This window comes from Apium graveolens, chromosome 6 (assembly GCF_009905375.1).
Source record: "Apium graveolens cultivar Ventura chromosome 6, ASM990537v1, whole genome shotgun sequence".
Taxonomy (NCBI): domain Eukaryota; kingdom Viridiplantae; phylum Streptophyta; class Magnoliopsida; order Apiales; family Apiaceae; genus Apium; species Apium graveolens.
The window spans coordinates 67,764,472-67,787,691 of record NC_133652.1 but is presented as its reverse complement, the minus strand read 5'-3'; the positions used below and the strand labels follow the sequence as shown (position 1 = coordinate 67,787,691).

At 35.0% G+C, this 23,220-nt stretch overlaps 1 protein-coding gene and 1 long non-coding RNA gene across 2 annotated transcripts; one reads left to right on the top strand and one right to left on the bottom strand.

Moving 5' to 3' along the window:
• Positions 1-416: 416 nt before the first annotated feature.
• On the top strand, positions 417-7,308 carry LOC141664300 (beta-galactosidase-like). The gene is made up of 19 exons (XM_074470219.1): positions 417-839; positions 998-1,093; positions 1,183-1,295; positions 1,388-1,454; positions 1,564-1,656; positions 2,083-2,226; positions 2,715-2,803; positions 2,926-3,031; positions 3,124-3,211; positions 3,899-4,017; positions 4,096-4,260; positions 4,413-4,585; positions 4,683-4,792; positions 5,119-5,228; positions 5,387-5,497; positions 5,571-5,681; positions 5,831-6,036; positions 6,122-6,458; positions 6,764-7,308. The coding sequence occupies exons 1-19, from the start codon at positions 675-677 to the stop codon at positions 6,872-6,874; spliced, it is 2,514 nt and encodes an 837-aa protein (XP_074326320.1). The 5' UTR covers positions 417-674; the 3' UTR covers positions 6,875-7,308.
• A 3,596-nt stretch (positions 7,309-10,904) lies between these two features.
• On the bottom strand, positions 10,905-12,634 carry LOC141664127 (uncharacterized). The gene is made up of 7 exons (XR_012551846.1): positions 12,543-12,634; positions 12,301-12,433; positions 11,816-12,213; positions 11,639-11,695; positions 11,361-11,487; positions 11,067-11,187; positions 10,905-10,969 (listed from the first exon to the last, which is right to left on the bottom strand). It is a non-coding gene; the product is annotated as an uncharacterized LOC141664127 (long non-coding RNA).
• Positions 12,635-23,220: the final 10,586 nt, after the last annotated feature.

Below are 23,220 nucleotides of genomic sequence, written 5' to 3'. Positions count from 1 at the left end.
TAAATAATTTATTTAATCAAATTCAAAATTCTAAATAAAATACAGTTTTCCAAACAAGTTATTAGATAATTTGTTGAGTACACTCTCGGGGCCTCGGACCCAACTTTCTCTTCTAAATATTATGTTGCTCTTCCTAAAATGAGTATCTAATTTTCTATCGGCTGTCATGGATATATAATATGCGCATTTTTTTTAATGGTGGTGGTTGCCTGCCTACACAAAAAAAATATTAATTAATATAACTAAAATTTATAAATTTCGTGCTTATCGTTTGCCGGAAAACCAAATAAGTACTGTTTTCGAAAAATTTCAGTTGTTGATTTTTCCATCCATTGATAGTTAAGGAGTTCTGATCATTATAAAATAGTTTAGTATATAAAGGCAAGGTGAAATGCAAGTATCTCAAAGCCACTAGGGACACACTTATACTTGCTATACTCCTTTAGCCGTGCTGTCTTTTGTCTCTTTCCACAAAAAAAAGGGGGAAGCTCCATAACTTAGAAAAAAACACACTCACACACACACATTACACACATCTCTTGTTTTTCTTTCTCCACTTTCTCCTTATCTCCCTGTCCTAGAAGAATAGAATAAAGTGCAAGCAAGTAAAAACAGTGGAGAATTGCCAGTCCTCTTTTTATGACAAGAAAGCAAAAATCTTGATTATTTTAGTCATGAACTTGAAGATTGTAATGTGGAACCTGTTGGTGGTGTTTTTGAGCTCATGGGTTTGTTTTAGTACAGCTTCTGTTTCTTATGATCATAAAGCCATTGTTGTTAATGGTGTCAGAAGAATTCTTATCTCTGGATCCATTCATTACCCAAGAAGCACTCCTGAGGTACCTCAATGTACTTCAACTGTGTGTTTTGCTTTCTTGAATGTTTGTAGAATGTGATAGTTTTCAAGTTACAATTTTTTTTTTTGGGGGTTTTATAAAACTCATGTGATAGTTTTTTTTAAGGTACAATTTTTGTTGTTGTTTTTGGGTTATGATAGATGTGGCCAGATCTTATTGCCAAGGCAAAAGAAGGAGGTTTGGATGTGATCCAGACTTATGTTTTTTGGAATGGGCATGAGCCCCAACCTGGACAAGTAATCTTTGTTATTACTTACTGGGAAAATTTAATTTGTTTCAGTTTTTCATATTTTATTTACTAAAGTTTGGTTCTTTTGGCTTGTAGTATTATTTCGAGGGCAGATATGATTTGGTAAAGTTTATAAAGACAGTGCAGCAAGCAGGGCTTTATGTTCATCTTAGGATTGGTCCTTATGCTTGTGCTGAGTGGAACTTTGGGTATTATAAAAGAACTGCAACTCTTTATGTGTAATTATCTTTTATATTATTAGAAGTAATAGTTACATGTGCACTTGACTTGATCAATTCAGGGGCTTTCCTGTTTGGTTGAAATATGTTCCGGGGATCAGTTTCAGAACAGATAATGGACCTTTCAAGGTTCGAAAATCCATTCAGTCTTAGACCCGATTTTCTTTATATTAATTTTTCAACTTTTTATTTTATTTAATGACTGTACTAATTGTATGTGAATGAATTGTAAATGAAGGATGCTATGCAGAAGTTCACAACAAAGATAGTGAATATGATGAAAGCAGAGGAGTTATACGAAACTCAAGGGGGTCCAATAATAATGTCTCAGGTAACTAAACTAGAAAAATTCATTTCTTTCTCAAAATTCCGATTTCTATTAATCACTAATGTTACTAATTTATGTCCTGACAAAAAAAAATTGTTACTAATTTATGCAAAAAAGCAGTACTCTTGCTTCCAGAATGTGGCATCAGTTTTTGTTTTTTGTTTTTTGCCCAATTACTCTGTTATAAATGAGTTGGCAGATGTGACTGCTAACCTGATGATAATGAGGTCAAGGCCATTGTATCAATATCTAAAAAGTTAACAATAAATACATAGAGAAAATATGTCAGCAAGCAAATTGATATGTCGTAACTCGTAAATACACATGATGCTCCAGTATGTCGTAAATTGCTTTAAATGTATAGTTGTTCATTCGAGAAAGATGGATTCTGAGAATTACTTTTTTGCGTGCATATATCATATACAACAGATTGAGAATGAATATGGACCCGTAGAATATGAACTTGGTGCTCCTGGTGAAGCTTATACTAAATGGGCAGCCCAGATGGCAGTTGGTCTAGATACAGGAGTTCCGTGGGTTATGTGCAAGCAAGACGATGCTCCTGATCCCACTGTATGTCTCCCTGCTTTTTGCAATGATTTTCACCTTTTTCTGTGTCATTTTTGATGCCTATAAATTGATGGTTTTCATGTTATGGTCTCCCTTCCCCGTGGAGAACTCAGTTGGTGACGTTTTGTTTGTTTCTGTGGTCAAAACACAAATCAAGTTATTTCACATGAAGGGATTTGGCCTTGTCATGTATCACGATTTTCATAATTATTCACGGGCCTTCAAAAGCATGATGATTGACAGATAGTTAAGTTGCCATGTCTTATGTTAACATGTATGCTATCAATTATCGTAAATAGAATGCATAAACAATATTATTTTCTTTTTATCTTATCTCCGGGGTACATATTATTAGATCTAATATTCTTAGATTTAAGACATTCAATGGATTGTTTATATTGCTTGCAAACTTATATCTACTTTTTTTGTATGATTATTTTACTCTATTTACATGCTTATAATCCAACTTAACACAATGTTGTTATATACAGATCAATGCTTGCAATGGTTTCTACTGTGACTACTTCTCTCCTAATAAGGATTATAAACCAAAGATGTGGACTGAAAACTGGACCGGCTGGTAAATTTGCAAATAAACTTACTTATCATGTCTGTACCTTTTACTTGAGGGCCATGACTTTATAAGAGTGCTTGTAGTTGTAGGTAATCTCCGAAAATCATATCTTATTAATGCTACCGTAGGTTTACTAATTTCGGAGGTGCAGTTCCTTACCGTCCAGCTGAAGACTTGGCATTTTCAGTTGCAAGGTTTATACTGAAGGGTGGATCCTTCATTAATTATTACATGGTATGTAAACTTAAAGTGATGTTGTGCTTCGCAATTCTACCATATAACAATTAAATCTAACGATATCTGGATATTTGCTTCTGTGCTTCCAGTATCATGGAGGAACGAACTTTGGCAGGACAGCAGGCGGTCCATTTATTGCTACTAGTTATGACTATGATGCTCCTCTTGATGAATTTGGTAAGAATGCAAGATAGCATTATCAGTCAAATTGTTTTCTCCACTTTTTTGATGCCGTAAAGAATTAGGCAGGAACATTTTATATGATAGCTTTTCATTTCATTTAATTTGATTTTTTCCTAAAAAGATGTAGCCAAACATGAAGATGATTGCACTCATGCTTCTCATGATGAAGATGATTGCATCTATCTTTTGAAAAATAAGAGGGAGAAACTTTGCTATTTCTACTGTGTTTGGTGAAGTATAATTAATCTTTTCAGTGTCGGTGTGCTACATTTTCAATTGTTTTGGGAAATATATGTATATACTACAAAGCTGAAAGCTTAAAAATTAATCAGTAGCAATGTAGGCAAGAAGAATTGCTACCATTGTCTTTCAACCACAATACCTATATACATATTACAGAGAGATAACTACAAATTATGGTCAAACTCATGATAGTTGCTACGTCAAAGCAAATGACTTATGGAACTGTTGGTTTAATCTGACTGATATACTGGTTACCTGCCATTATTATTAAAGATGAATGTACTTATACTTGTAAAATATTTTAACTATATGAAGAAAGTCTTTCCGTCTTCTGCAGAGTCTTTGTCGCTTTTATCTTTGAATATATTGATTTGTGCTCAGCTTTGAACATTTACAATTCGTAAGATGCTGACAATAAGTTTTCATGTCTGTATCTAGGCTTACTAAGGCAACCTAAATGGGGTCATCTAAAAGATCTCCATAGAGCAATAAAGTTGTGTGAGCCAGCTTTAGTGTCTGAAGATCCCATTAGAACACCACTAGGCAACAATCAAGAGGTCAACAGCTATCCAAATTAATTAGTCATTCAAAATTTTAGATGAACCATGAATTCTAAAATCTTCTTCTGTGTACAGGCCAGTGTCTTCAACTCGAAATCAGGAGCTTGTGCTGCATTCCTTGCAAATTACGACAAAAGCTCTTTTGCTAAAGTGGCTTTTAATAGTATGCATTACAATTTACCTCCTTGGTCTATCAGCATCCTCCCAGACTGCAAGAACACTGTTTATAACACAGCAAGGGTTAGAAAGAACCTCTTGTATTTCAAACACTTCTTGCACTTCATTTAGTTCATAACCTTCAACTGGAGCAAAAAGTATACATTGCAGCCCAATGTATTTCTTCTACCTTTCATAAATCTCACTGTGTTGTTACATATCTTTTTAATTTACAGATAAGTGCGCAAAGTGCACAAATGAAGATGACTCCTGTTGGCAGACCATTGGCTTGGCATTCATACAATGATGAGACAACATCTTATGCAGACAATACATTTACAATAGTTGGGTTGCTGGAACAAATAAATACCACTAGAGATGTTTCTGATTACTTGTGGTACATGACAGAGTGAGTGTTATCCTTCGCATGGTTTTATTATCTTTTCCTTTATCCATAGATCATATTTTTAATTTAAAATCTCCTTTCTTTTTTGCTCATCCTCCAGTGTCAGGATCGACTCTGATGAAGGATTTCTGAGAGGTGGAGAGTGGCCTGTTTTAACAGTCTTTTCAGCTGGGCATGCTTTGCATGTTTTCATTAACGATCACCTAACAGGTGTGCAGTTTTTCTAGACCTTTGTGGGTGTGTTTTATTGCACTGTATTACTTTTGTTTAGTATGAAGTGTGATATACTCATTATAAATGTTACATCTTTCAAGCTGAAAAAGTAGAAATGATACTGTTAGTGATATGCTTAACTCCATATATTATTTTCATTTTAAAAGATTGGTTTTTGATTTTCTAAATAACAACGCATGACAGTTTTTAGCATATTCTTCTGTTACTTATTCATTTTCAACACAGGGAAGCAATGTCACATCTCCTTGAAAGTTTTCATATTAATTTGTTAAATCTGTTGCACTTTTCTTCATTTATTACAGGAACTGTCTATGGAAGCATAGAAAACCCGAAAATAACTTTCAGTAGTGGTGTAAATTTGAGATCCGGGGTCAACAAGATCTCGTTGTTAAGCATTGCTGTTGGACTTCCTGTAAGTTATCCTCTCTCTTGTAAGACACACGAGACAATTGCCACACTAGTGCAGCCACTCATTGAGGAGAATAAAAGGAAGCAGCACAGAGTAGGGATTGTGTTTGCTAACCTAATAAATGAAAGTTTACTAATTCTATATTTTCTGTCTGGTTACAGAATGTTGGTCCACATTTCGAGACATGGAATGCTGGAGTTTTAGGACCAGTTACACTCTATGGGCTTAATGAAGGCAGAAGGGACTTAACATGGCAGAACTGGTCTTACAAGGTCTGTCTTATGATCTTACTACTAACCAAAATACTATGCAGAACAATGTGTCTGACTTCATTTTTGTGAATAGGTGGGTCTAAATGGAGAAGCCCTAAGTCTTCACTCACTAGGTGGAAGTTCAAGCACAGAGTGGGCTGAAGGTTCTTTGGTAGCTCAAGACCAACCGCTAACGTGGTACAAGGTTAGCTATGTTCAATTTCTCAGCAATGAGATTTAACGCATACCTATGTACCCAGTCATCCAACAACTTATTAAAGCCAATACAATACTTATTGATAAGTTTGGCATATTTTCACTGCTGTGATGCTGACATATTCTTTCATTTTCCAGACGACTTTTGAAACTCCAGAAGGAGACCAGCCTCTTGCTTTAGATATGAACACGATGGGTAAAGGCCAAATTTGGATAAATGGTCGAAGCATTGGACGCCACTGGCCTGCATACAAAGCTTCTGGTACTTGCAGTGGTTGTAGCTATGCTGGTTGGTATGATGAGAAGAAGTGCCTCAGTAATTGCGGTGAGGCTTCCCAAAGATGGTAAGTGCAAACTACGTGCTAGAAACTTTTCTCTTTATTTTCCAGGTGATCATATTAGTTGACTTGATGAGGATTTTGATTTCAGGTATCACATACCACGTTCTTGGTTGAAGCCAACAGGAAATTTGTTGGTTGTATTCGAAGAGTTGGGTGGTATTCCATTTGGGATCTTTTTAGTGAAGAGAGAATTAGCAAGTGTATGTGCTGATATCTACGAGTGGCAACCAACCCTAATGAATTGGCAAATGCAGCACTCCGGTAAAGTAAATAAACCTTTAAGGCCAAAAGCCCACCTCTGGTGCGCACCTGGTCAGAAAATCACGTCGATCAAGTTTGCCAGTTTTGGAACACCAGAAGGTGCATGTGGAAGCTTCCTCGAGGGTAGCTGTCATGCACATAAATCTTATGACATCTTTGAAAGGGTATGAATAAATCTCGGCCTTACTAATCTCACATGTTTTTTGAAGTTAAAATACTGGCTTTACATATCAGAATCAGTAGGATGACCAACTTTTTTTTGTTTGCCATGTAGGATGACCAACTTTGACACAACTCTTTCATATAAATTACTACACTTTTACAAACAAGTTCATAATTATAACAAACTAGTTCCTAGAGAGTAGAGTCTTTCTAGAGAGTAGAGTCATTCTTTGAAATTATTTGAAGTTATCTTGTACTACTACTCTGTGCTAATTTCAACAATCTGTTCTGATTTTCTCTGTTGCAGAATTGCATTGGTCAAAATGCATGCTCAGTGGGAGTAACACCTGGGGTGTTTGGAGGAGATCCATGTCCTAATATAATGAAGAAACTTTCTGTGGAAGTGATCTGCAGCTAAAATAACTGACATCCTAAAGCAAGTAACAGTAAATTGGTAACTACGAGACTAATTCTTTGAAACCTTCAAGCACACACCACTTAAGGACTGCTACAATCCAAAACCATTTAATTTGGCTTTGGCACATGGGAAGTTGTACATACATAATACAACACACCATGTGCTTCAGAGCCTATAAATTTTGAACACAAACGCGGAGAAGATTAATTGATGTTAGCAGTGTAGCTCGCTCACATTCTTTGTCAGCCAAGTCAAAGAGGCCAAGGGGCTCTCCTGAGCACATCTACATGACAAGACCATGTGCTGTGTAAGTAGTTAAAAAGCTCTTGTATTCATTTAAGCATTTGTAAATTTATTCAATCTCCTGTATTGAAATGGTTATTATACACACTTATTGACAAGGTTCTGAAAATAATACCATTCTGATTCTTCCAGAGCATATTTTGTTAATTTAGTTAAGAGTTTATAATTTAGGTTTATATGTTTGGTACTATTACAATAATGAAACTATCGAATCCTTAGTTGTCTTGACCTTTTCGTTTTCAAAATATATTGTAGAATGCCGAAATTCAATATTTGAAATTGAAAATCCATGTTGGACACTTCAACCGAGCCCGGATAACAGACCTACATTACACTACAACCTATGTTCTGTGTTAAACTGGGAATCTGCTTTAGTGGTTCAAATAGTGAAATGGACGATAATGAGTACATATTAGTAAATTGTTTAGTGCTCTAAGATCTAACTAACATTCTGATTAAATAAACACTCACTTTAGACATATAGTACTAGGTTGTATTAGAATAAAAAAATTTAATCCGAAATGATAAAATAAGCCATCATCAACACCGAAAGAAGGACCTCGACCTTTAAGCCTTGCCCACTTAAACATAGCCCATCATTTACAATATATAAAAAGATGCCTCTGAACTTTTTCTATTATCAACAAGAGATTTATAGGGTTAAATATCAAAGTCGTCATTCAACTGAATGTCATATATCAGTTTAATCATCAAAGTTAACGGGGTATCATTTGAATCACTAAAGTTATAATAAATATCATACATATACCTCAAAATATGTGTTCGAGAAATAAAATTTATTTTATGGAGTTCTATATATTTTTTTTGAATCGTATTACAATCAAATGAAAATGTATGAATTCTAGTATTTTCTATAATATAATAAGATTTTTTAAAATTTATTTACTATTTATTTTTAATTTTGTAGTCATTTGCTTTATTTAAATAAAAATAATTAGTAGATAAATTTTAAAAATCTCAAAAAATCATCTAAAATACTATGAATTCATAACTTTTCATTTGGTTGTAATAAGATTTAAAAAAAAAGTTTAGAACTCCATAAAATAAATTTTGATTTTCGAGCACATATTTTGAGGTATCTGCTTAATATTTATTATTACTTTAGTGATTCAAATGATATCCGTTAAGTTTGATGATTAAACTGATATATAATCTTCAGTTAAGTGACCACTTTGATATTTAACCCGAAAAAGGTAATACTTTCTTATATTGATCCCCAGTTGTGATTAATATGATAGTTTGTAAAATGGTAAATCAAGTGTTTTTCTTAAGCTAAGGTTACAGGTAAAACAAAGCAAAGCTGGCTTACTAAGCTACAGTAGCTCAAGTAAGAAGTTATATAACATTGTCTTGAAAGTTTTTGAAGGCTCTTTTGAAGCCAAGTGGAGGGAGAAGTTGTACATCCTTATATCAGGCGTGATTAGTGCTATGAAAGCTTCAGGTGTGAGCCTGTGATTAGAACATCTCTTTGCCTCCATGTATCTGTAGTTAAAAACCTGCAATGCTAACAATGCCAGCATTTTACAAGACAGGGGGCTTAACATAAGAGCCAATGTGATTCCCCGAGTTGATAGCTAATAATGCCCGCATTTTACGAGACAGGGCTTAACATGAGAAGCCTGTAGTACCCGTCTGATGATTGTTTCCGAGTATGGACATGTCAGTAGAGGATGAACACAGTGTTTCTGAAATTCGCAGGCACAATCGAATTACAGTTAAAGTACGACTGTTCACAAATGGGACAGTCTCTATTGCAAATGAGACAGACTGAATCTAAATGAGACGGACCCTATTTAACAGCAGAATGTAAATTGCAGAAACTGAAACGTGCAATGCTGGAAATAAAATAATGCAAGAACACCAAGAGTTTTTCACTTGTTTCGGCCCCTATACATAATCTATGGCCTACATCCAAGTCTCCATGCCAACTAGCATAGAGAATGTATTATATTCACTTAAAACAAGGTACTTACAAACTTTCCTTAATTACAAACTTGGCCCACTTGAAAGAAATCTTTCCCTAGCACACAGCTACCTAGCACACAACTACTTGGCCTTGATCTTGTAATCAACCTCCCACAACCCGGGACAAGTGATACAATACACCTTTCGAGTACAAAGAATAGAATGTGAAAGATTTTAACTTGACTATATCTCTTAATTAATTGGATAGGCAATGTATGTAATCAAGAGAGTGTTTTTCTCAGAAAAGAGTAAGATGGAAAGTGCAGAGAGTTGTGTTTTCTGAAAAACATCAAGTCGGTTATATATAGAAAACATGTAACGGATAGATTGTATTTCAAACTCTTTTGAAGATAATAAAAGATAAGATTATGTTTGAAATATTTGAATGAGTATAAACCAGTAATCCGTTAGTTTGTTTCTTGAAAGAGATAAACCTGATAAAGATTGGTTATTTAAAATAGATTAGGTTTATCCAAAATAGAGTTTGTTTTGAAAAGATAAGTCAAAGGTTATCCAGTTAACTAAGTTAACATTAAATAAAACTCTAATACTTATCTAACTAACTAACAAACTGACTTGCTGTAGACTTCTTCAATGTATCATCAGAAATCACGGATTAACATTCTCCCCCTTTTATGATGATGCCAAGGGTAAAGAAGTGTTATGCTCCCCCTATCAAAAACACTTTAATCACCTGTTGCAATATGTTAGATAATAACAGTGTATATATGCAACAATCAGTTGATAATCATGTGAATATGCAAATGAAACATATGACTTATCAAATGAGACAGGTAAATAAATGGGACGAAAAATAAGATTAAAAATCAAGATTAAAAACCAAGCAACCAACAGTGCTTAAAGTCATAAAACCTTAAACATTCACTACACCATAAATGGCCTACAGCAACACCAAGAAAATGTTACAACATGCCCAAAAAAGTGTTACCACAGCCAGAAAAAGGCCTATGGTAACATAAAAATTAAGTTGCTTTTTTTCGAGTTACCTTTGACTCCTAAGGTAACATTACTTTTGCCCTGCTGTAACATTCACTTTTGTGTTACAATAGTTGTCAAAGGTAACATTAATCTATGTCTATAGTATCACAATATGTATGTTACCTTTGGACTCAAAATTTTCAAAAAAATGGGGCCCGCCAGTGGGGCCCACATGTGGGCCCCATTTTTTATAATAATTTGTATTATATTAATTTGACATGATTTCTTTATAAATTGAAGATATATACCATTAACATGTTTTTCATACGTAAAAAGCAATACTACATGAAATTCTGCTATTCAAAATCGAACAATCCCAAAATATCATTACATACCACAAAATGTATTACATCCAAACTAACTCAAACATTTAAACCATCACATGTCTAAAACTACGACAACAACAATGTGGGCCCCATTTTTTATAATAATTTGTATTATATTAATTTGACATGATTTCTTTATAAATTGAAGATATATACCATTAACATGTTTTTCATACGTAAAAAGCAATACTACATGAAATTCTGCTATTCAAAATCGAACAATCCCAAAATATCATTACATACCACAAAATGTATTACATCCAAACTAACTCAAACATTTAAACCATCACATGTCTAAAACTACGACAACAACAATTATTTTAACTAAACAAAATAGTTCAGGTTCTTTATTAAATATTAGAAAAAAAAGATAAACTTAATAAATAGTAACACTAGAAACTCTTCACATTCTCCTTGACTTCAGACGCAAGCGTTTGGTCCACTTTTTGTTAAGTGTCCTCCTTTACCAGCATGTCCCTAACTGCAAGATACCTCAAAGATAACAATGCACAAATTAGTTAGACAACACAAATTTGACAGAAAAGAAGAATGGCAAGGCTGATGAGTGGCATTGTTACCTTTAGGTTACACCACAGTTTGATGTGTACTACTAAATCATTCTTTCTTTGACTGTAATCCCTCATTGTCCATCTGTGCAGTTTTGGGTGGCTTAGCACATGCCTTTAGGACTGCGTCATTCTATAAGAAGAACAGACATTTCAAAAGATTCTTTTAATTCTGACATTAATGTGGTCAAAAGTAATGACAATATGGTTCATAATTTAGTAAACAACCTACTTAATCAATGCAGCATCAAATTGTAATAGACCAAATAATTTCGAGACCATATAAAGATATTAATTACTTCGTACATGATAACTGGCAAAGAGTTTGGGTGTTGGCAGTATGGCTTGGGATTATGGCTGGTTTATTTGCTTACAAGGATTATGGCTGGTTTATTTGCCAAATTGTTGAGGCTTCCATGTGATGAACCAGTACCTGTTTCTTAAATAATAACTAGTTAATAATCATATATTTAGAACATGTTTTTAGAATCTCTAATGGTATACAAGGCGAGAAAAGTACTGTTACCGATAGCAACAAGATACAAAATCATGTGGATTGACAAGATATGTTAAAACTGAATTACCTGGAGGTGCGTCTTTGGTTGAATCTGGGTTTCTCGCTGGAGTTCTGTTCAGACCGTCTGCTACCAAGATGGAATCAAATATAAGTAAGCAACAAAACTATATATTGATAATATATGTATTTCCTGCAAGTGCGAATAGAATCTCAGTCAACACAGGTTGTATAAGTGAATTGTTACCTTTACAACTACTAAGGTCTTGAGTTTTAACATTGCATGTAGTAGGCAAAGCCTGGGTTTGGTTGATGGTGAGCCCAAGAGAACCACCACAATTTAAAACCTGGCACAAGCACTCTGGCCTTAACTTGATGATGCTACTAACTCTGGTTTAGGAAAAATTGTTGACACCATTTACTCGCCCTTTTATGATAATCATTTTCAACACTCGAGTTATTATGGGATTGTTCGACGAATACAAGGTTAGATAAGTACAGAGATGTGTGTGATGGTACCGAATATCTGGTAATGCATAAGGAAGATCTAAACTTCGAGACTACATTTGAGGAGTGTGTGAGGTGGGCTGAGCCTCCTATAGAGACCAGAAATTCAATGCACTAACAGGGATCCAAAAGCTAAATCTTGCATAAATCCCAGAAAATATTATGTTAATATACAATATCATAGGAACCATTACAGTACAAAGGCCATAAAAAACAAGTTTGTACCGAATAGAAGTATAGGAAGCACATTTTTTTGGTACTTATTGGGAAGCTCAGAGAGCTTTCCTAGCCATAGATTATTCCAAGCAAAAACAACAACAATTACACATGGACCAAGTACGATTTGGTTCAACAAAACCTGCAATAACAGAACATATTATTATTAGTACTTCAAATATAATTCTCTTTATACAAGATATCTAATTATTTTAACAAGTTGAATATAGAATCATAGGGGATGTGTGTACCTTTATCACTATGTTTTGGACTGTTTGCTTTGGCATGCAACGTTCAAGCAAAAGAACCAGGGCCATACAAAAGAAGACCAAAGTTCCAAAACAATTTCACAGAGAAGCATTTATTAGTAGGGTCGTATCTTTTAATAAAAAAAATATGGCCTATGTAATTTTAATATAAATTACAACTTTGTAGCCAACCTTAAACTTTCAAAAACATTACATGTAAGCTTCTTTACTAAAAGTGGAACCTCATTGAGAGCTTCCCTGATAATATGTTATAAAACTTTTAGTTATATTAATTTTGTAGTAAGTTTTGAATGAATGTAATATACATCATTGTATGTATAATTTTGTTACAATACAATACAATCTCACAAAGAAGAATTTATTAGTAGGGGATATATTTCATAAGATCTAAATCATCACTCCATTCAATCTGTACTACGAAAACACCAGCAGATTACTATATGCGTATTACTATTAAATATCAAGTATCAACAGAAGTCATATCACTGACTAAAAATTACCAGCTGAAAATGTTTCATTCTAAAACAAGCGCAAGTGAATGGAGTAGCCCAATAATAAGGAAATCAATTATTCAAAGTCAGGAACATTATCAATATCGAATATAAAATTATTCAGAAAGAAATATAATTACAGAACCAGTCAAGATGCAAGTAATTTACCAACAAAGAAGACGAACTGCGATAATCAGCAACAACACAATTAGCGATGTTGATGATCCCCTTAGCAACAGAACACTGATCACCAGAGGCTAATGAGCAAACCGGTTGAATTCCTTCTTTGGATTTGATCATCTTTGTCCGCTTCTTCTTTATTGAAAACAATTTTAAACCAAAGGTACTAGCATTCTGAAGATTGATCAGGTCGTAGTTCACCGTTTTAAAGGAAGTCACAGAGCATTCAATCCAGTTAAGGCAGATTAGGTCCTTAATTGCCTCCTGAGAAGTGATAAACACGTTAGATGACACGTTATCATCATTAAAAATGGAGCGAGTCAGATCCATCAGCTTAATCGAGTCTACCGCATCAATCAGCACCTCCTACCAATAATTCAGAACCACAATTCACCGATCTTTCACACACACACAGAGTAACAATTAACACGAAATGAAGGAATCAATATATGAACATATATGTAAGTATGTATAATTATGAAATCAGCTTACCTTTTTAACTTTATGCGGCGATTTGAATCCATGAATGCTGATAATCTGTGAAAATAATGGTGATATCAGTATTTTTAATATTTAATTAATTTTCACCAATAATTAAAGAAAGAGGAACTGACTTTGTTAAATATTAAAGCCCTATTTATTAGTAGGGTCGTATCTGTTTAATAGCTAGCTAACAGACACTTGACTCTCGCCTAATGCATATGTATATCTTGTGATTGTCTAGAATTTTAATGACTAATACTTTTAAAATTAATAAAATTGACTTGATCACATATGAAGAAGAGCCAGGATTTGTTAGCTAATACTCTGATCCAAGCGCAAATAGCTACGACAAGAGCATTTCTACCGGAGAAAGCACTAACACAGATAAGTATCTATGTTAATCAACCAATGTGTCAGTATCACACATTCATATAAATATGTGACATGTCTGTCATAAAACGACCTCATAAAAAATAAAACGACCAATAAGATACACGAGATAAAGATTGTTAGTTGAATCCCTTAAACTTGCTGAACCTGAGCTTCCTATAAATATTGTGGTCTTGGTGAATAATCCAACTAGTGCATTTCTTAGCACATCCAACTCAACTAACTCCATCATTTCCTCAACAAACATCTAAAAAGCGAGAAAATGTCAGAATATCACTTCTCAAATTTGGTTAGAAAAAAATTAGGGGGCACAAACATATCTGCAAAAGAGAATTAACCAGGCCTGAATGCACCAGAATTTGAGTAACACATTCAATTTGTGGCTGCCTTCCCACAACAGGATCAAAATGAAAATAAACAAAATATTTCTAATTAGAATTTCAAAAATGCCCAATTTTATTTTTTTAATTAGAGCGTATTAATTAAACCAAAAATATACATCATTAGAGGAGAGAAAGAGCGGGGGGAGAGAGAGAGGCACATAGAGAGAGGGGGAGAGAGAGGTAGTACCGCAAGCTGATTTGACCACAAATTCGCAGTAAATAAAAAAACCCCCAATTCCAATTTAAAACCCTAGTTTAGTTTGAAGATCAAATCTGAGAGATTTTATCAATATAAAACCCTAGCTCGAATCATCGATCTGTGAGGTAGTATGTCCATCGACGATTAGATTCGATTCAATTGAAAACTTAGAGAGAGAGAGTGAGAAGAGAGAGCGAGAAGAGAGAGCAACCGAGAGAGAGGAGAGTGTGAAATTTTGACTTGTCTAAAAAATTGCCGCTTCTCCAAAAGTTTTAATCCTACTGTAGCCCGCCTGATAGAAAGCCCAACAGAGCCCAACATTGCTAATTTCACCTTTTTTATTTTTAATAAATTTTTAAGTTTAAATAGTGTTCAAATTTTTATTAATAAAAAATTATAGTTACCATATAGTGCAATTTACAAAATTTAACAAAAAAAATATTTTAGCAATCATAGCTAATATTAATACTATTGTTTAATTATATTATCAAAACAGATTAATTTTGAAGTCAAATAATTATATATATTTAATTGTTTATAAAATGTTACTTTTTTATCCATTAACACCCTATTGTAACATAAGTTTCCACATGTTACCGTATGTAACACTTTGAATCTATCGTAACATGTTACAAAGGCTATGGTAACATCAAAAACACTACGTTGCGGTAGGCTAAGATGAGCATAGCTAAGGTAACATAATTTTGTAACACGCATGATTAAACCATTGCGATAGGCCATCTATGGCGTAGTGATTTAATCCAGCACATAAACTAGTGCTATCCAAACCAAAATCATCACAGATAAAAACCAAGTCTTAACCAACAAAAACCAAACAGATGAAATAATCGTCTTAAAAAAACATAAAACAAGCATAAAAATTCTCCCCCTCAACATCATAAAAGGTGGATAGAGAAACTAGTCAGAATCATCAACTTCGACAGGAGCAGAATCTCGAGTCTTTCTCTTTCCCTTGTTGTGGTAGGCTGGCGGAGCACCATACTCAGTGAAGAGCTTGTCCAACTGGCCTTCATCTGGAGCTTTCCCATCCCTTTTGCAGAGCCATTCCAAGATATATAAGCGATATTCAGCACGAGTCATCCCAAAAGCTTCAGGTGGAGGAACTTCAGGCAGGGGCAAAGAGGAGGTAATCTCGGCCAGAGTCATATCACCAAGCCAGTCCTTTTTCTGGTGCCATGGCATGCTTCGAGTAGAGACCTGCTGAGATATGTACTTGGTTTCTGTACCAAGTTGATAGAAAAGCTTGACAAATTCTTCCTCCCAGGCCTTGGCAGTGGTAACCATTCCCTCATGCAGCGCACCAAACTCAAAATCTATAGCCCTACTCATTTTCTTATCATGGACATGTAAAATCTCCAATATTGTATTTATTGACTTAAGAGAAGCAGTGACAGACTTATTAAACATCTCATAGGAGGCACGCATCATACTGACTTGAGAAGTCAAGGATGCCAGAGACTCAATAGAAGCAAACTGTGTTTTAAGAGACTCTAAAAGCTTGTTGTTTTCAGAAACTTTTGACAATAACGAGTTCAACAAAACAGAATCCTCTTGATCAGGATCAGATATATAGTGAGGAGACTCAGGAAATGAACCAAAAGATTTATGACCCTCACTAAAAATAAGAACACCAGACTTAATAACCTCAATATTATTAGCAGAAAAGACAGATAGATCAAACATGTTAGACACTGGCTCAGTGTCATCATCCTCAGAAACAATAGAAAAATGTCTAAATATCTTCGTCAACAAAGCAGGAAAGGACAAATTCATAGACTCATGAGACGCACAATGACTCATGTACTTGATAATCAACGAAGCAATATCACAGGGGGTTTTAGTCATGAAAACAGAAATTAAAACAACATCCTGATAAGTGACGCGGTCACGTCCACTTTTACGAGGCAAAATATTGGTGTGAAACAATTTAAAAAGCAATAAAGCAAGTGGAGTAAGATCATGTACCATGGGCTTAAGAGAGGTACCGACAAAGTTTTCACCAAGAATCACTTTCAGCTATTTTTCATACTGCAGTCCCGGAATCTCCATGAAAGCTACATGCGTGGTATACGGACAGACACCGGAACAAGTGACGCCACAAACTCGAGATAACAGATTAGCATTGAAAACAATCGGAACACCTTGAACCTCAGAATAAACCATATATCCTTCATCATTGTGAAATTAGAATAAAATTCCCGGACCAGAGAAGGGTAAATAACATCCGGTGGAGATAAAAAAGATTCACAACCCAGAGCAGAAAACAAATCAACAACCCCAAATTGTTGAAGCAAATCAAGATCACAAAGTCGTTCTTTAAGAATGGGTTTTGACAAAGTTTTAGGCTGAGAAGATTTCTCGGGTGACATTGGAGTAGAGGTGTCAGGATTAGTTCTTTGGCGTTTCAAACTAGAAGAGGATGTGTTAGGGTTTTTAGAGTGTTTAGATTTAGAACGGGTGTTAGGAGTCGACATGGTGAAGAAGACGAAGAGAGATTTGAAAAGGGAAAAAGAAAAAGAAGTGAAGGTTAATAGAGAAGAGAGGAATATGAAGAGATAGAAGTGTTATAGAAGTGGAGAGGTAGAGTGTATCTCGAAAAATGAGGAGACATGCACAGAGATTGAGAATAAACAGACTGAGTAGTCAAATCAAATTGAAAGACTTGAAGGATAATGCATGCAACTCGGTTCAGTTCCAAAGTCCAAGAGTCCCATCAAATAAATACATATAAATTATATATTTATAGACTGAAACACGCAAACTAAATTAAACCAAACATGGCAATTAATTCGCAAAAATCCATCAATAAATCCTATAGACCAATTAGCATTTAAATTAAGCAAATAATTAAACACTCAATTATGCAATTTTAGTCACAAAGATGAATTATGCAAATAATTGACATAAATAAACAAAATAGTATGCATGCACACATGTAAAAATATGATAACTTAATGATAGATAGTGCACATACCAAGTTCACGTCTCATAAGACAAAATCGGTCTTCATCTAAAGGTTTGGTGAAAATATCCGCTCTTTGTTTATCAGTTGAGATATAAATTAACTCAATATTACCTTTTGAGACATTATCTCGCAGAAAATGGTGACGAACATCAATATGCTTAGCACGAGAATGCATAACAGGATTTTTAGAAATGTTAATAGCAGAGGTATTATCACAATAAATTGGAATATTTGTATAGAAAATACCAAAATCTTGTAATGTTTGTTGCATCCAGAGAATTTGAGCACAACAACTACCAACTGCAATGTATTCTCCTTCAGCAGTAGAAAGAGCTATAGATGTTTGCTTTTTACTGTGCCATGCAATCAAACAATCACATAAATATTCACACACATCACTTGTACTTTTTCTATCAACCTGTGACCCTGCATAGTCAGCATCTGAAAAACCAATTAACTTAAAAAAAATAGAACTGGGATAAAATATTCCAAGATCTTTAGTTCCCTTAAGATACTTGAAAATCCGTTTAACTGCATTCAGATAGATTCTTTAGGTTGAGATTGAAAACGAGCACAGAGAGAAACACTATACATAATATCAGGACGAGAAGCAGTTAAATATAATAACGAGCCAATCATACCTCGATATTTAGTAATGTCTACAGGTGTACCTTGTTCATCCTCAGTGAGCTTGACAGTTGTACTCATCGGAGTAGCTTTAGCAGAAATATTTTCTTACGCAAATCTCTTAAGCAAATCATTAACATACTTACTTTGATGTATGAAAATACCTGCAGCAGATTGGTTAATTTGCAATCCTAGAAAATATTACAATTCACCCATTAAACTCATATCAAATTCTTTATGCATGCAGTTAGAAAACCACTTACACAAAGATTCATCAGTAGACCCAAACACAATATCATCTACATAAACTTGTACTAATAGAAAATGATTATGTTTATGAAAAATAAAGAGGGTTGGATCGAGTGTACCACGAGTGAAACCATTCTTCAGCAAGAACTGACTGAGACGCTCATACCAACATCGAGGGGACTGTCTCAATCCATAGACAGACTTTTTGAGCTTATAGACATAGTGTGGATATTTTTCATGAATGAAACCTGGGGGCTGCTTTAAGTAAACTTCTTCCTTGAGATAGCCATTCAAAAATGCGCTTTTAACATCCATTTGGTAAAGCTTGAATCCTTTGTGAGCTGCAAATGCCATTAGAATTCGAATAGCTTCGAGACGAGCTACAGGGGCATATGTCCCGTCAAAATCAATTCCTTCTTGTTGGTTGTATCCCTGAGCCACTAAATGAGATTTATTCCGAATGATGTTACCATCTTCATCCTTCTTATTCTTGAAAACCCAACGAGTACCAATGACTTTGGCATTAGAAGGAGGAGAGACAAGTTCCCAAACTTGACAATGTTCGAACTGGTTCAATTCTTCTTGCATGGAAACCGACCAACATTCATTTGCAACAGCTTCTTGAGCATTTTTCGGTTCAAATTCAGCAACAAAGGCACAGAATGCACATAAGTTATGAAGTCTGCTTCGCGTAGAGATTCCTTGATCCAAATCTGTAAGGAGATTATCTGGTGGATGATTCTTAACTGCTCTAGAAGACTTTGGCAATTGGATAGTAATCATTTCCTCTTCGTTAGAATTGTCTGCTTGATAAGGAATAGGTGTTGTCTCTTTTGATTGAGACTGAGACTTGGAATGAAACTGTCTCATTTCTTCTTGAGTAGAATTTCCTTGCTGAGAAGTGAAAGAGTCATTTGACCATTGATCAAGAGTCTGAGGAGAGTCTTGAGAATTTCCCGAAGAGGTAGATGAATCAGGAGTTCTTGGACAATCTGATTTTTCCTGAAAAACTTGACCCTTTTGAGATTGAGACTGTCTCATTTGAGAATGAGACGGCGGATCAGCAACATCTTCTTCAATTTGAGATATCTTCAAGGCAGATTCATTGAATGCAATGTTGATAAATTCTTTAACTTTGTGCTTGATAGAATTATAAACTCTATAAGCCTTGCTTGTAGTAGAGTATCCCAAGAAAATTCCTTCCGAAGATTTAGTATCAAATTTTCCTTGAGTGTTCTGTGTATCTAAGATAAAACATTTTGAACCAAATACTCGAAAATAACTGATGTTAGGCATTTTATTCTTAAGCAATTCATAAGGAGTTTTAAGCAAAATAGGACGAATAATCACTCTATTTAACACATAACAGTAAGTGTTTACCGCTTCTGCCCAGAATTTACGTGGCAGATTACTTTCATGAAGTAGAGTACGAGTAGTTTCCTGTAGAGTTCTGTTCTTGCATTCAACAACTCCGTTTTGTTGTGGAGTACATGGGGCAGAGAATTCATGAGTAATGCCTCTAGATTTGCAGAAGGTTACGAAATCTTTCTCATATTCTCCTCCATGATCACTACGAATAGTCTTGAGCTTTAAAGAATACTTAGTCTCGAGGTTAGTAATAAGATCTTTGTATTCACTAAAAGCTTCATCTTTAGTACGCAAGAATAACACCCAAGTAAAGCGAGAGTAATCATCTACTATAACGAAAGCATAATTCTTACCTCCCAAACTTACATATCTTTCTGGACCAAAGAGATCTAGATGTAACAACTGCAAATGAACAGAAGTTGATACTTTATTCTTAACAGTAAAGGAAGTTTTCACCTATTTTCCAAGCTGGCAAGCTGAACATGGTTCTGACTTCTTGTATTATAGCTTTGGTAAACCTCGAACTAACTCATGTGAAGATATCTTTCGAAGTAGATCCATATGAACATGACCAAGACGCCTATGCCACATATTTTGTTGTTCTTGAACAGTAGCTAGACAGATTTCTTCTTGCTGCTCATCAAAATCTAACACAAAGATGTTTCCCTTTTTTTGGCTACTAAAGCAAACTCGTTAGCTATATTACCAATATAACAAACATCTTTATCAAACTTAACACTATGACCAGCATCAGTTAACTGACTTACACTAATAAGATTATACTTTAGACCATCAACTAAACGAACATTATTAATAGAAAACTTGTCGTTACCTATGGTACCTTTACCTACAATACGTACGGTATTGGAATCTCCAAGAGTAAGTAAGCCTCCCTCTTTAGCGATTAATGAGAGAAACTTTGATTTATCTTCAGTCATGTGACGAGAGCAACCAATATCAATAATCCACTTATTTCGAGGAACATGGACTTTAAAGCATACCTGCAAAAGATCCTTTATCTCTTAGGTACCCACATGACTTTGGGTCCTTGAATGTTAGTATCATAAATCTTATACAAATGCCTGTCAGATTTTTTAATCCATATTTGAACAATATTAACAGATTTATGCACATATTTAGATCTAGTTGCAGAGTTAGGATCGTGGCCCTTAATACCACATAATCGAGATGCAAAATTAGTGTGACCAGATTTGCCACAGTCTTGACATTTTTCATAAGGCATCTTGTATTTCATAGGAGTTCTTCTGTAGCCACTTTGAAAGACTTTCTTCTTGGATGATCCATACCCCAAACCTTCTTTGTCAAGAGAAGATTTCTGTTGGGCAAGTAAGGCATTCAGGGTTCCTTTTCCATGGAAACATTTGGCTAGATCAGTTTCCAACTGGGTAACCTTTTGCTCGAGTTCAGGGGCTATAGAATCAGAAGATGCATTTGATTCGACATAAAAAGTTTCCTTCTTTAATGCATCAAGACATGCACTTTCATCTCGATCTCATTCTTGAGGTAGTTGACTTCTTCTTTCAGTTTAGAGACCTTCTCAGATAATAGCTTGTTTTCTTCTACTAAGGATTCATCTTTGATGGAATCATCAACCTCGTTAAGAACCTCACTCAATGCTTGTTTAAGATAAGCATTCTTTTCTTTTAACTTTCGATTTTGAGCCTGCAAGGTTAGTACATCCTGAGATGAATTTTTATTAATTTGAACAGTATATACCTCATCATTGTCACTAGAGTCATATTCAAGTCCAACAAAGCATAGTTGAGCTAATTCATCGTCTGAGTCAGTCTCCACTTCAGAATCATCGTCACTCCATGTGAGTAAAGCTTTCTTTTTGGCTTTGAGCTTGTAGCAGCCCTTCTTGAAATGACCTTTCTTTCCACACTCAAATCATGCATCCTTGTTTTGATTATTTTTACTTTCCTTGCTTGAACTAGGTCTGAATTCTTTTTTTGGAAATGAAGACTTCATGGGTCGTTTAGATGCATTCTTTTTGGCCAGAAATTTGTGGAACTTCTTAGTGAGAAGTGCAATCTCCTCATCAGAATCTTCAGAAGAATCACCTGCATCTGTATTAAGAGCTAGAGTCTTTTTCCTGGGGGCTTCATCTTCTTCATCATATCTACGTAGCTGGTTCTCGAAATCCTCTAATTCACTGAATAGAGTGAGAGTTTCAATAGTTGATATGGATGGAGAATCCTGAAGGATGGTGACCTTTGAGGAGAACTTCTTAGGCATAGCTCTGAGGATTTTTCTGTTGATTTCAGCTTGAGGAATAATCTAGTCGAGTAGTGAGATAAAATTCATCAAGGTCAAAAACCTTCCTTGAGCATCTTTGACACTTTCATCTCGTTCCAACCTGAAAGCTTCATAATCAGTTATTAGCATACTAAGTTTCACTTCACGTACCTTAGACGTTCCTTCGTGGCTAACTTGGATAGTATCCCAGATTTGTTTAGTCGTAGTACATGTAGAAACTTTGCGTAGTTTTGTTGCAGCCATTCTACTTAGAAGGGCATTCATGGCTTTAGCATTGTAGTTCAAAACATTGACTTCTTCAGGAGACAAATCCTTTAGAGGCTTTGGCTTTCCCTCTTTCATGGGAATAGTTATGCCATTCTCAAAAGCATCCCATTCATAAGCATCTCGCTGAAGAAAGATCTTCATTCGAAATTTCCAGTCATTGTAATTTTCAGCTCCAATTAAGAGAGGAGGGATATTAATTGACACACGTTCTGATTGCGCCATGGATCGCTAGCAAAACAGTCACTAAAAGACAGGTTAAATGCACCTGCTCTGATACCAAATGAAATTCGTAGGCACAATCGAATTATAGTTAAAGTACGACTGTTCATAAATGGGACAGTCTCTATTGCAAATGAGACAGACTGAATCTAAATGAGACAGACTGAATCTAAATGAGACAGACTCTATTTAACAGCAGAATGTGAATTGCAGAAACTGAAACGTGCAATGCTGGAAATAAAATAATGCAAGAACACAAAGAGTTTTTCACTTGGTTTGACCCCTATACCTAGTCTATGGCCTACATCCAAATCCACATGCCAACTAGCATAGAGAATGTATTATATCCACTTAAAACAAAGTACTTACAAACTTTCCTTGATTACAAACTTGGTCCACTTGAAAGAAATCTTTCCCTAGCACACAGCTACTTGGCCTTGATCTTGTAATCAACCTCCCACAACCCGGGACAAGTGATACAATACACCTTTCGAGTACAAAGAATGGAATGTGAAAGATTACAACTCGACTATATCTC

What these genes read in the sequence shown, in the direction of transcription:
- LOC141664300 (XM_074470219.1), top strand. Translation starts at nt 675, where the DNA reads ATGAACTTGAAGATTGTAATGTGGAACCTGTTGGTGGTGTTTTTGAGC. An exon ending in TGTGCTGAGTGGAACTTTGG is followed by an intron (nt 1,296 to 1,387) that starts GTATTATAAAAG and finishes TGATCAATTCAG; the next exon opens with GGGCTTTCCTGTTTGGTTGA. An exon ending in GCATTGCTGTTGGACTTCCT is followed by an intron (nt 5,229 to 5,386) that starts GTAAGTTATCCT and finishes GTCTGGTTACAG; the next exon opens with AATGTTGGTCCACATTTCGA.